This window comes from Parus major, chromosome Z, assembly GCF_001522545.3.
Source record: "Parus major isolate Abel chromosome Z, Parus_major1.1, whole genome shotgun sequence".
Taxonomy (NCBI): Eukaryota; Metazoa; Chordata; class Aves; order Passeriformes; family Paridae; genus Parus; species Parus major.
The window spans coordinates 25,937,601-25,951,896 of record NC_031799.1 but is presented as its reverse complement, the minus strand read 5'-3'; the positions used below and the strand labels follow the sequence as shown (position 1 = coordinate 25,951,896).

Genomic DNA, 14,296 nt, shown 5'->3' with positions numbered 1-14,296 from the left:
CATCTGCCTTTTCACCAGGCCCAGTATTGTAAACAAATTATCAAGAAAAGCAGGCTGTCAGTGTCAGTATTCCTGGGTATAAGGGTATGTTGACATTTAGGTTCATGAATGTTAGTATGTGTTGTGTAGAGATTGGTAAGCAGCATAGATGCATAATTGTATTAAACTTTCTCCAGGTCTGGCAAAAAACACAGAGGACTTGCATTCTGCTGGTGAACTGCTGAACCTCTGCTAAGACTGGATGCAGTAAGAATAATTAACAAGGAAGGAAAGGAATTTGTGTGTGGATAGATGCAAGCAGACTGAGAAGAGTAATAAGACAACCATCCCCCCAGTGACCAAATAAAGTGACACTTTAAAATTAACTGGAAACCAGTTCTGGAATCCTGTCTAAGAAAACCCTAGAGATGAGGAAACTAATCAGTTACAAAAAAATAAGCTAATATAGCCCTAGATATAAGAGAGATAATGACCAAAAAACCCCCAAGCTAACAACAATTTAGTTGGAGATGCAACTCCTTGTGTAAGGACTTGTTCAGTCCTTGTGAAAGGACTGAAACAGGTATGAAACACATGGAAATGTCTTGCAAAGCATTCATTATCCTGCACCACTGTAAACAAACCAAGCTATTTTTTTGTCATTAGAAAATTATTGAGGGCATTACTGTTAATTATTTAATTGGAATTTACTGCTGTAAATTGTGGAAGAGGTGATAAAGGTTCTTGCAACAGGAAAATTGTTTTGAAGTAATGGTGAGAGTTATGCCTCTTTCCTCTTTCAGCAATTTTTCCCACATCACTCCCACTACAGTCAGCCATTGCCCTGCCTGTTCAGGAGGACTTGCAAGAGACTAAGCCTGCTGCTTCTGCCATGGCATAGGACAACCAGGAGAAGAAAAAAACTTGGTAATTTTGTTAATTCTGTTTGCTTCTGCTGCTGCCTTGCATCCTTCCAGCTCTTTCCTCAGAAGCCAAGGTTATGCAAGTATGAAGTAAAACCTACTCTTCAGGTTCTATAGATTGCTGAAACAACTAATTATTGCTGTCTTACCCAAATACAGCAGATAGTCTGCTCTTCTAAGATGCTTCCTACTTTGCCTGGGCCAAAAGCTATTTTTTTTTTTTTTCACTTGTGAGACTCTGTAAAGGCTGCATTTTAGAACCTAGGAAAGAGCTATGTTCAGAGCAATCTAAATAGAGATTGCACAGGCATGTCTGTTTCTGAAGCCACAGCACAGAGGGAGGACTTTCCAGAAGAACCCCTGAGAGCAAAGGTGTGGCTCAAATCCTTGCACAGGGCAGATCCAAACTGGAAGGTTAACCCTAAATGCACTAGCAGCGTGCTAAATTCAGAAACCATCCCAAAAGCTAAACAGAAATTGTCCACTTAGGAACCGATTGGCTAGTTGGACAGTCTATCTAGTCTTGTTGCCTAGGAAATTGATCTGCAAAACCTGTGTCTGTCACAACACAGAATTTTTGAATAAAGGAGTTGGACCATATGCATGAGTAAGGGAAATAGCAGCAAGTTGTCATTCCAGCCCAGTTATCAAAAATCTGTGGACTGTTGAAGACTAACCCAAATACATGGGAGACTGTGGGTTTCACTATTACATAGTCAATATCCACAGAGAATAACATTGATAGGATATGAAACTGTATTACTCTGGCAAATCTAGAGATGAGGCTCTGTTACCAGCATCATTGATGCAGCCATTGCTATTCCTTGCTTCCTGTACATCACCCATTAAACATGCAAAATATTGGCCGCTTTGAAGAATGAAGGATAACCCCAAAAATATTGCTCTTTCTACATACCCATTCTCTTTTCTATAACTAGTTCCTGTGTTAGAGTGGATGGGGATTTTTTATTTGTTTTATGGGGGTTTTGTCCCTGGTTTTGTGCATTTGTTTTTTGTAAATCTACCTTTAAATATACATGAAACCTGATTATTTGTATCTGTGTTTCTAGCTGGAATGTACAGGCTGTCTAGAAGAAAAATGGCTTTTTTCTTACCTGAGAGAAGAGCTGAGGAAGCACAAGAGAAGGTAAGAATAAGAGAAAAGTCATAATGGGAATAAGAAACAAACCCAGTTCAAACTAATTTATGGGAAAAAATTCAGGCCAAGGAGTGTGAAATGGAGGTTCCTGGCAGTTAATTCCTCATGGCTGCTGCAGGTTTTTCTGGTAGCTGGCATATAACTTCAAAACTAACTTCTATACTTTGCTTCATCTGATAGGTGTACTTGGAATACCCTGCATAGGCAACTTCACACAGCAGCAATTATGATTGTAGTTGGTTAGAGGATGATGTTAGGGATAAAGAAGACTTAGTAGAGATTGTAAACAAGTAACATTTTTATCATGTTATCATGGCTCATGTACACTATCATTTTTTGTTACGGTTAAGTGAGTGCTATACCAGTTTAAGATACTGGTGCGTTAATGCTGCTGCAATTGTGGAGAGACTGAATTGGGGGTAAAGGCAATCCACCTCCAGAGATCTCAAATTTCAGTTATTATGAAAATGCTTTTTTCCAGGCATAGCCTATTCATGTCAGGTATTATATTGTTGTGTAATTTTATTCTTGAAACAGGCTGGCTATTAGTATACACAGGTGAGTAGAAAATTTGTTGTTAAAGGGACTGTGATTGTGGTAGTTACCACAAGCTGTGCAACAGACCATACAACCTGCACATAGGTTTAGGAATGGAGATCTGCAGTTATGCTGAAGTTTTTATTTAATGGCCAGGCTTTGCCAGAGGCCCTCTGGAAAATCAAAGCACTGGCTTAAAGAATTGGCAAAGATCTTAGTGCAGATGGGACTTGAAATGTCATAGATGGAACCTTTCCTACTTTGTTTCTGAAAGGACACATGTGTGATCTGGGTTTGTCCCTCTTTGGAAATTCTTTTATTTTTAACTCAGATAACAGCAAGTGAATTGATCCAAGACATCATGGAACTGTGCTGCACATAGCTACCATATTTTCTTGTCCTGACAAATAGTGCTTTCACTTTTTTTTTTTTTTTTTTTTTGGTACCTTGACTTAAAGAAAGCAGCATTATTTTGCATTGGAAGCTAAACTGAGCAGACTATATTGATACTCTGGTTCAGATCCCTTACACTGGCTTTCTTATTATGTACTCCTGGCACATGGAGTCACGTTAACACATGATGGTAGAATTTCTACCCAATCCTGCCATGGTGGTTCATTTTCTCCCCCAGTATTTCCTTACGTCTGCAATTGTGCTGTGGAGAATAATATTCTTATGTTAAAAATGTAATTTGACCAAACATCTAAACTCTTGCAAGTTAGATAATCCTCACTCTGAAAGGACAAAGACAGCATGCAGTTTCCCTGAAGGAAGGAATAAATTAGTGGCAGATATATGGACAGCATATCAACTCTTTATCCAATGATCTAGGTGGCAGAAATGTTAAATCTGTATTGATAGAATGAATTCCCTCTTTCAGCTTGGTAATTTGCATTAATTACTTGATGGAAGGAAGGATATTTTGAAGCCATTCTGTAAAAGAACCATCAACAAGAATTTTGACAGGTAGGTTAAATACTTGTCATTTAAAATTTGGTTTCTCTTTAGTAAAAATTATTTAGAAAACAAGCCATCCAAGAATAGATAGTGAAAATAAATAGTAACTTATCTTACCCTTGAAACAATTTGCTGAGTAACTTCACGAGGTGGAAGTGTTTGTAGGAGGATGTACTTTGAGCAGGGCTTTGTAAACATATTCAAATCACTGTGCACATGGCAGCTTTGCTCCTAGAATCTACACTAGATGGGTTTTGTATTACAAATCTTATGCAACAGTTACATTATTGTGCAATTAATATCTTTAAAGGTCTGCTAAGATACTTTGCTGTTTTCTTTCTAATACGATAGAATTTCTGTGATCCATCCAATCATAGATTTTTGCATTACAAAGTTTTTTTGGTGACATCTCTAAAAAACGAGTTGCAAGTGTGCTGCAGTATTGGGCCTTGCTGGTTTGCCATGTAGCTGGATGCCGGCTGGGTATCTGTGACTGTTCAGTTCCAAAGGAGCCATTTTGTGGTTGTGGGGTTTAGGCTGGGTTTTTTTTGCAATATGATTCACAATCCACTTTCTCCAAGATTCACCACCCACAACTACTTTTTGGCCAAATTTAAGACTGAAAAGAGGGGACCCAGTAGTGACTGAGTCACTTCTGTTGTGTGCCAACAAGTTGCTCGTTTGCTGATTAGCCACCTGCTTTTGATCTGGATTATATCCAGACCTGCTCCAGCTGGCCAGAGAATGGGAATGTCAGCTGTAGTCAAGGATACCTGCAAAGCACTGAGAGCTGCAGTAAAGCATCTTTGAAGAACAGGGAAAGGCAAATTAAAGGGAAGGCAAAGGAAAAATAGAGGCAAGGAGCCAATTTCTGATCTCAGCATCACTGATGTCACCAATACAAATTTGGTCCACAGAGTGCTAAGCAAATGAGAATAGAAACAGGTCAGAGGGAAAGGTGACAGACTAGCACAGGTGACAGCAAGGGGAAAATTAATCATGTCTCAAGTGTAATCCTATTGGGTCCTCTGCTTTAACACTTGAAATGTCTCTTACTCATCCAAGAGCATAAAATTAGTAAAATCTTTCCAACAGTCTGTCTGTCTTTCATAGCAGCTCCAGACAGGGATTTTTACTGGTGGTGCAATCATCTGCAGATCCATTTGAAAAGCAACATGCTTTTCAGATCTAATGAAGAGGAAAGGTTTAAATCTCCTTATGTTTCAAGTGAAATCCTATAGTAACAAACATCCTTAGACTTAAGGTCCTCTTTCTTATAGTGTCCTACACATTTCCAAGGTTGCTTAATTTGTTGGTCAATACCAACAAGCTTCAACTGTGCTTTACAGCATGTTTTTGTAAACAAATTGCAATAAACACACAAAAAATTACCTTCCTGAAATATTTTCTTTTGAGAAAGGTCATGAAACTCTTTTGGTGAATCAAAAAATATGAAAATAAATGTTAAGTTTGTTGTAAGGATTTTTGTAGTTGTTTTACTAGACTGTTTATTCTGAAAGTAGTTTTTCTGCTTCTAAAATAAGGAACAAAAAGTATACATGAAGAACCCCTCATCTGCTTTCAAATATTCTTCAATCTAAAAAAGTTGTGTTTAATTAATTATTTATTTATACTGAGTCCATTCTAAATTCTTTCATTTTTTGAACATTTGCCCCTGGAAACTTGCTAGGGGTTTTTATTTGTTTGTTTTTCTTTGTTTTGTTGGTTGTTTGTTTCTTGTTTGGTTGTTTTTGTGGTTGTTTTGTTTGCTTGTGTCTTTTTTCTTTTTGTTTGGTGGTGGTTACTTTTGGGGGTTTTTTTTGTTTATTTGTTTTTGGGTTTTTGTTTCGTGGGTATTTTTTTGTTTGGTTGTTTTTTGGGGTTTTTTTAGGATTTTTTTGGTAGATTAACCAGCAATCATAAAACTAAGGCAAATAGCCAATTTCATGTGTCTAGAGACCACAGGGGTTGATATGATTCAGTATGATAATATACATTGTAGTTGCTGCCTTTCAGTAAATAGAAATAAGGCTTTGGAATTCTTTGTCCACTTGAATAACTATAAGATTTTTGGAAGTGTTTGAGAAGTCTCACTGAGCTGGGGGAAAGGAGGCAATGTCTCCTATTCCTACTTGCAGATACTTGGAGGCCTGATCTAGCAATACGGTGTGCTGAGTTGATTTTCTGACTTTTGCATTAGAAAGTATGGGGTTTTTTTTGCTGATTTTCTTTTGTAAGTGTGAATTTATAGGACATTGACTTAAAGCTGACTTTCTCATGTCTGAGAAATCACATTTTTAAAAAGGAAAACAAAGCAAAGCAAACTCTCCTTCCAGTTAGTTAAGAGTTAGACATAACTAAGACAGATACTGTATATTTAAACAGAATAGAAATACCCTTGCCCCTAGGAAAAAAACTGTCATCTAAGGTCAACTGTTTAGATTAATAAGATATTCGAAATTCTCATTTTCAGATATTTCTGTTGCAGTTTGATTTCTTACATTGTGTAATACTCCAGCCACCCAGATTTGCAAGTGGAAGCAGTCTTCCAGCCTCAGACAAGCCCCTGTTGAGCTGCTGCTCACACAGGACTGTCCTTGTATTTCAGCAGCCTTGCCTGCTGAATTTAACACTCAGCATGTTTACAGATTTCCAGTTTGAAACCTAAACAGAGCAGGTGTGTGATTAGCTAATTCAAACAGCCAGCTGAGCTTTTTAAAAATTAATTTAAATATAAAAAATATCACATACGGATCCCAGTTTTTAATACTGCTGGATGAGGTCATTCTCCTAATTTGGAAGAAGCTTCAGTAGGAATAGATATCTATTAAGGGAGTCAACAGGATTGTATGATACTCTGTAATGAAAGTCAAATCCTCTTATTCAGCAAATATTTATGTTTAAGATTAGGAAATATCTGTAGGTGTTTGCAGCTCAGTTCCAAAGCTGAAGAAATTTCAGAATGTGAGATGTCTTGCTGTAGTAAGTTTACAAAATACCTTAATTATTTTAAAATATTTTAATATTTAAGTATTATAAAGTACCTATTATTTTGGAAAAATAAATATAATTGTTTTTTATTCTTGTACTTGCATTTCTTGTAGAAATGAATTTTGTTTCCCTTAGCAGCAGCTGGAGCTGAGTTATGCTCCTGTCTTCCTAGTGAGATTTTTCTAAGTACAGTCATTAGGGAGAGAAATTTGCATTAAGCTGCTAGTATAAAATTCAGTATGCTGTAAATACAGTCAGTCCGCTTCTTACCATGGCAGCTTCCTTATTGGTCCACTGATAAATGATCTCCCTACAGTGATCCTTCCTGGAAGAGTGATCTGCTCTTTGTTGTATGCCTACCAGGAAATGTGAGTGAAACCCAGGATGTGATTTTAAAAGTTTCTTCCCTTCAAGCTTGATTGGCTTTTCTTTATAATGTCTTAAACAAAAAGTCTGCTTTTTGTTTAAGATAGCCTTCTCCATTTGGCTGGGAGAAGGAGTCATGAGATGATCATGTGCAGCACATCTCCATGCTTCCCTCTCAGCAGTTCCTCCTCTTCTTTCTGGCAGCTGCTAGATTGGAGGTGAACTCTGTCCTGCACTGGGTTGGTCCAAACCACATTCCACTTCAGCTGTTTCCAAATAAAAATGATCATCTTTCAAAGCTCAGGCTGCAGTAAATTGCCAACATTTGTTAACACAAAACATGCTTGTGAAGATGTGTATTGATGACATCGGTCCGTAATTCTCAAACGGTCTGATTTCAGGCAAGTGTTTTCAGAAAGATCCTTCAGCCTCATATTAACATCCCTCTTATTTGTCACTCACTGAGAAGATCCCCCTGATGCATGAATTGCATCCAGGAATAAAGAGGACATATTAGGAACTCTTAGGAAATAAGATGACACTTAGACATGATCATGACTAGAGTCTGTGACTGACATTGTAGTGGTGGGGTCGCTGTACTCTCTTGCAGAGTGATTTGTCACATGTTACAGAATACATGCAGAAAAGTTCCTTGAATCATATGTAGTAAAAAGATCCTGAAATCTGTAATAAAAATGTTTCTCTGAATTCTGAAGTGCAGAATGGTATCAGATGAATGTAAAGTATATGCATCAGGAATGCATTAAAAAAATCTGTTTTTCTCTAAGGATAAAAGTATATTTGACCACTTAGAAAAAATGAAATTTAGCACCATATGAACAAATACTTTTCTGCCAGCGATGCCTGCTGTTCCCTAAAATGATAGTCTAGTTGCTCATAGGATTTTCCTTTCATTTGTTACATGTACAGTCTCGCAATTTCTCTAAGAGTAAAGAAAGTGATACTTTAGCCTCATGTTTCTGGATCATAGGAGGAACTCAGAAGACAAGATCCTCTTTCTAAGCAAGAACATTTCATTTTGTACCTTACAGACCACAGACAATGCACATGAAATTGCTTGGGAAAGTTCTCATGATATATTGAGAAAGTTATCGAAGAGCTGATTCATTCTTATTCTTTCTTAAATCAGGTTAATGTAAAAAGCAGTTTCTATATAGCTTAATTCAAGGCACAGTATTTTTTTAGTTGCCTAGATGCTTTACAATCTCATGTAACATAATTTAGGAATTTATATCAGTCTTGACATGATGTCAGTAACAATATTAGCACAAAAATTAATTTTAAATGTTTTTATTCTATCCTGCATGTTCAAATTATTTGATTTTTTGATAATTTTTCATTCCAGTCACTTAGTCATTCCTGGACAACTGTCCTCTTGGGTTGGTTGACGGTGTCAGGGAGCAGAATGGTCTGCATGTCATCCAGGAGGAGGCAGTCAGAGAGCTGCTGAGATGCTTGGATGTTCATAAATCTACAAAACCCCCCTGCAGTACCATAGGCTGGGGATGGTGTGGCTGGACAGTGCCCAGGCAGAAAGGGACCTGGGGGTGCTGGTGACAGCAGCTGGACATGAGCCAGCCCTGTGCCCTGGTGGCCAAGAAGGCCAATGGCCCCTGGCATGGATCAGGAATAGTGTGGCCAGCAGGAGCAGGGAGGTCATTCTTCCCCTGTACTGGGCACTGGTGAGGCCACACCTGGAGTGCTGTGTCCAGTTCTGGGCCCTCAGTTCAGGAAGGACATTGAGACACTTGAGCACATCCAGAGGAGGCAACGAGGCTGGTGAGGGGCTGGGAATATAAACCCTGTGAGGAACGGCTGAGGGAGCTGGGGTTGTTTAGCCTGGAGAAAAGGAGACTCAGAGGTGACCTTGTCACTCTCTACAACTCTCTGAAAGGTGTTTGCAGTCAGGTGGGGTGGGTCTCTTTATCCAGGCAACAGCTGACAGAATGAGAGGACACAGTTTCAAGCTGCACCAAGGGAAATAGAGGCTGGATATTAGGAAGAAGTTTTTTGCGGAACGAGTGATAAAGTATTGGAATGTTCTGCCTGGGGAGGTGGTGGAGTCACCATACCTGGATATGTTTAAAATGACTGGATGTGGCACTTGGTGCCATGGTTTAGTTGAGGTGTTAGGGCATGGGTTGGACTCGATGATCTTGAAGGTCTCTTCCAACCCAATGATTCTGTGAATTCTGTAACATCCTGTAGTTCAGAGATTCCTAGATAATATGCTCCAAATACTGTGAATAATTGGAGGTTAAAAGAAGTGCCAAAACCTGTCTGTTTTAATCTTCACCGTAGTTTTAATTAAGGAAAACAGAAAGACATGCTTTAAATGCAAACTGAAAGTCAAAGATGCATCTGAAATGTAGGAAATGCTTGTATAGCTTTTTGAACCCTCCAGGAACTGGATTTATACATTAAATATTTATAACTTAGCTACGAGTCCTTTTGTATTCTAGTTTCTTCACCTTGCAACAGGTTTGGTTGCAGGTGGAAGTTATCCCTTCAGAGTTTTCATAATCCAGTCAGCTCTGAGTGTCATTGAAAGGGTGGAAAGTGGTCTATTGCTACTTTCCCACAATGACTTGCAAGTAGCTCTTTCATGTAAATACCTATGTTGCTTCACAGCTGGTGCAAGTGGTTTGCCGATAACAGGTTCATATTTTTTGCAGAAACTGTAATTCCATTGTTTTTTCTGAAAGATGGACTTTCAGTCCTGTAAAAATATAGCCTGTAAAAGGCTGGCTATGTGTTGTGCTATGTGTTTCTCAATGCTTTTTAGAAAGCTTCTAGAGCAAGATGTTTTTAGAGAGAAGTGTTTTTCAATTTCCAGGTATAACTACACCTCCAGAAATAATTATAATGTGATTAGGCTGGTTTTCCTTAATTTCAGTAATTTCTTAGCATTTTTGATGTAATATTTTCCTAGACATTGTGACAGAAGGGGAGAACTTAACATTCTTAATATCTTTTGATCATCTGTGTCATTTAGCTTTTTCTGATGCATCTGCCATTGCAAACAAAAAGGAAGTTTTCATAGTGGGGCACGTCTTTTTTTCCTGCTTAGCTTTCTGATTGGAAATATAACTTAATATGACTACAGCAAAGAACACTGATTTGCACAAGGCTTTGGGTATTAATGATACTGAGCACCATCTGAATACAAGTTACTCAGAAATCTATAAAAAAGATAACAAAATAATGTTATAAAACTGAGACTTCCAATCCCACCGTTTCAACTACCAGAAGTATTCCTCTGTGGGTTTGTTTCTTTTCTGAAAAATTTATGGACTTTACTTCAACAATCATAGGTTTAAAAATAAGGATGAAAACTAAGAAAAAATATTTTAACAATTCTTAACATCTGACAAGATATTATAAAATGAGCACTTTCTGTCCAAGTAGTACAGTTGGTAACATCACTACTCTTACAGTAAAGAGTTTCTAACTAATAGCCAATAGTAAACATGCCCTATTTCAGTATAAAACTATTGCCCCTTGTCCTGTCACTGTCTGCCCATATAAAAAGTCCCTCTCCCTCTTTTATTATAAGCCCCTTAAGGTACTGGAAGACTACAATAAGATCTCCCCAGAGCCTTTTCTCCAGGATTAACAAGCCCAGGTCTTTCAGCTTGTCTTCACAGGAGAAGTGGTCCAGCTGTCTGATCATCTTCCTGGCTCCTCTCTGAATCTGCTCCAACAGGCAGATGTCTTTTCTGAGCTCATGCAGCACTCTAGGTGGTGTCTCACAAGGGCAGAATTAAGGGGCAGAATCCTCTCCCTCACCCTGCTGGCCACCGCCCTTATGGTGCAGCCCAGGACATCACTGGCTTCTGGGCTGTGAGCACACTCTGCTGGGTCATGTCCAGCTTTTCATCCAGGAGAACCTCCAGGCCCTTTTCCACAGGGCTGCTCTCAATGAGTTCTTCTCCCAGTCTGTACTCATAACTGGGACTGCCCTGACCCAGGGGCAGCACTTCACACTTCACTGTTGACACTCTCAGGCTGAACCTCCTGAGATTCCCGTGGGCCCATTGCTTAAGCTTGTCCAGGTCCCTCTTCACTCCCCCAGGAAAGAGCCTGTCTTTTCAAAGTCTTGGCTTTGTGCCATCTATAAACCTGCTGAGGATGCACTCCATGTCACCATTGATGTCATTGATGAAGATATTGAAGAGCAACAGTCCCCAGACCTCTGTCTGCCCTAAGAAACATCACTCCTCACCAGCTTCCACCTGGACATAGAGCCATTGAGCACAACTCTAGCTGTGTCCATCCAGCAAACTCCTTATTCACTGAATAGTACATCCATCAAATCTATGTCTTCCCAGTTCTGAGCTAATGATGTCATTAGGGACCACCAAGACCTTACAGAAGGAGATAAGTGACATCTGTTGATCTTCCCTCGTCAATCACTGCTGCCACTGCATCATGGAAGACCATGAGATTGGTCGGGCATGATCTCAGTAAAATTTGCTGGTCACCTCAGATTGCCTCCTTGTCGTTTCTGTGCCTCAGGATATTTACAAGGAAGATTTATTCCATAATCTTCCCAGACATGTAAGTGAGGCTGACTGGTCTGTAGTTCCACAGCTCTTCCTTTCTTCCATTTTTAAAAATGGGTGTGATGTTTCCCTTTTTCCAGTCACTTCACCTGTCTGCCAGGACTTTTCAAATATGATGGAGATGGGCTTGGCAACATCAGCCACTTTCCTCAGGATCTGGAAGTGCATCTCATCACATCCCATATACTTGAGCCTGTTCAGCTTCACCAATTCCAGATCTGTTCTTTGCTTATAGGGTGAAGGACTTTGCTCCTTCAATACCCACAGATAGGACCAGGGACTTGAGAGAAGTGGGAAGCCTGACTGTCAGCAAAGACTGAGGCAAAGAACTCAGTGAGTACCTCAGCCTTCCAATTACCATCAGGTGCCCCTTCTCACTTACCAGGATGGATACTCTCTACTTAGTCTTTCTTGTCTGACCTATATTCTTATAAAATCCCTTCTTGTTGTTCTTCACATCTCTTGCCAAAGCTTGTTCCAGCTTTGCCTTGGCTTTCCTGATGCCATCCCTACGCATCCAAATTATATCACAATACTCAAATTATATCGTAATACCCAGGTTACCTGTCCCAGCTTCCATGGGCTCTACATTTCTTACTCAGTTTGATGAGCAGATACTCACTCAGCTACGCCAGTTTCCAGCCTGACTTCCATGATCTTCTACACACTGGGGTAAAGATCTCTTGTGCTCTGATCAGCCCCTCTATTCTTAAGGAAAGTTACCTAGGGGACCTCATTCACCAGTTTTTTCCAACAGCTGAAATTCGATGCTTGCAAAGTTCAGGGTCTTGGTTTTGCTCCTTGCCAGGCCCAAACCCCTTAGATCACAAACTAACCAGGGTGGTTGTTACAGCTGAGGCTGCATCTGATCTTAACTCTTTTGATGTGCTCATCCTCTGCTTTGGTGAGTACCAGGTCTAGTAATGTCTCACCTCTGGTTAATTTATCTAATATGTGTACCAGGAAGTTGTTCCTCACGCTCTCCAGGAGTCTCCTGGATTGCTTGCTATGGTATTGGTTTCCCAGCAGATGACTAAGTGTTTAAAGTTTTTCATTAGGTTAAGAGCTTGTGAGCATGATGCTGCCTGTATCTGAAGAAAAATGCCTTGTTGACAGGCTTCCTCTGATCAGGAAACCTATAGAAGGTCCCTGTCACAAGCTGTCCTTTGTTAGTCCTGCCCTTAATTTACACCTACAGGGTATCAGTCTGGTTATGGCTATTTATCAGACAATATTCTGCATCTTCACAATATGACTTTTCCTTAACATTGAGCACAACACCCCCACCCCTCCTTCCTAGCCTGTCTCTTCTGAAAACTTATAGTCCACAACTGCAGTGCTCTAGACATGTAATTCATGTCCCATGTTTCTGTGATAGCAATTAGGCCATAGTTTTCTAATTCCACCATGGTGCTGCATGAGTTGGTGTAGAGGCACTTCAGCTGAGCTGTTCACCTCTTCATCTTCTAGGAAGGGCCCTCTCTAATTCTTTTGGGATGATTTACAGGTTTTCCCTGCTGTCCTCTGCAGTGCTGTTGCTCCTGGTCCCTTTCTGATAAGCCAGTACAACATCCTCTTTCTCTGCTAAACATAGTTTAAAGCTCTTCTAGTATGTCTTGTCAGATTGTTTCCCAGAGTAAGTGTCTAAATGCTTCAGTACCAAGGCTTGCTTAAGCACTGCACATAAATGTAGCAGTCTTTATAAAATGTATTCCTAATTCAGCAGAAACCTGAAGGCCAGAGCATGGACCATCTGGAAATAAAAGAAAGGAAGGAATATTGTTCTGAGTCTAACAAGGCCCAAGCTACTAATTACAGAAATATGGAGCCTAATCTTACAATCTTTCCCAAGTTTTCTATGCTAACAGTGCTCACAAGAGTAAATATTGGAATCCTAGAATGGTTTGTGTTAAAAGGGACCTTAAAAATCCTTCCATTCCAGACTCATTGCCGTGGGCAGGGACATCTTCCTCTAGACCAGGCTGCTTGGAGCTCCATCCAGCCTGGCCTTAAACACTTCCAGGGATGGGGCATCTACAGCTTCTCTGGGGAACCTCTTTCTGTGCCTCACCACCCTCCCAGGATATCTTACCTAAATCTACCCTCTTCCAGTTTGAAGCCATTCCCCCTTGTACTGCCACTAGAAGCCCTTGCTGGTACTCCCACTCCAGCTTTCTTCTAGATCTCTGTTACACACTGGAAGACTGCTTTAAAGTCTCACCAGAGACTTCTCTTCTCCAGGCTGAGAAAGTCCAGCTCTCTCAGCATGTCCTCATAGGAGCATTGTTCCGTTTCTCTGATCGTATTTGTGACCTTCCTCTGGACCCGCTTCAACAGGTCTGTGTCCTTCTTATGTTGGAACTCCAGTTACATTATTTATAATGTTTCCATAAGTGATGCATTCATGGATGCAGACTAAAAATACCTCATTTTACCTTCAGTCATGAGGGAGATACTTGGGCTTAAAAGCACAATTTCTTCAGAAGCTCTTGGAGCAAATTCAAAGCTGACCAAAACTCAGGTGTTCCCAGTTTCGTTGATTGTTTAAGGTTTCCCTCCTGCAGAGTGATTTAAATTGAGCTGGCAAACTAAGTAGATGAAAACAGACAGACTTTCATCTTATTTCCATTGTTTATGACATATTAGGTGGTGCCTGCAGGAAGGTGCATGTATAAACAAGATCTAAGGTAAAATATTGGCAAGTCTGCAAGTGCTGAAAATTGAGCATGCATCATGCTGAAATGATGCTTCCTCAACAGAGGAAAAAAAATAGCTTCCTCAACAGAGAAAAACAATGT

At 39.8% G+C, this 14,296-nt stretch overlaps 1 protein-coding gene across 1 annotated transcript in view; it reads left to right on the top strand.

Moving 5' to 3' along the window:
* LOC107215844 overlaps nt 1-14,296 on the top strand; it is a 47,894-nt gene that overhangs the window by 11,827 nt on the left and 21,771 nt on the right. Inside the window, exons 3-4 of the mRNA XM_033520510.1 lie at nt 783-906; nt 1,973-2,049. Of these exons, the coding sequence (XP_033376401.1) occupies nt 783-906; nt 1,973-2,049 (201 nt within the window). The remainder of the gene's footprint in view (nt 1-782; nt 907-1,972; nt 2,050-14,296) is intronic.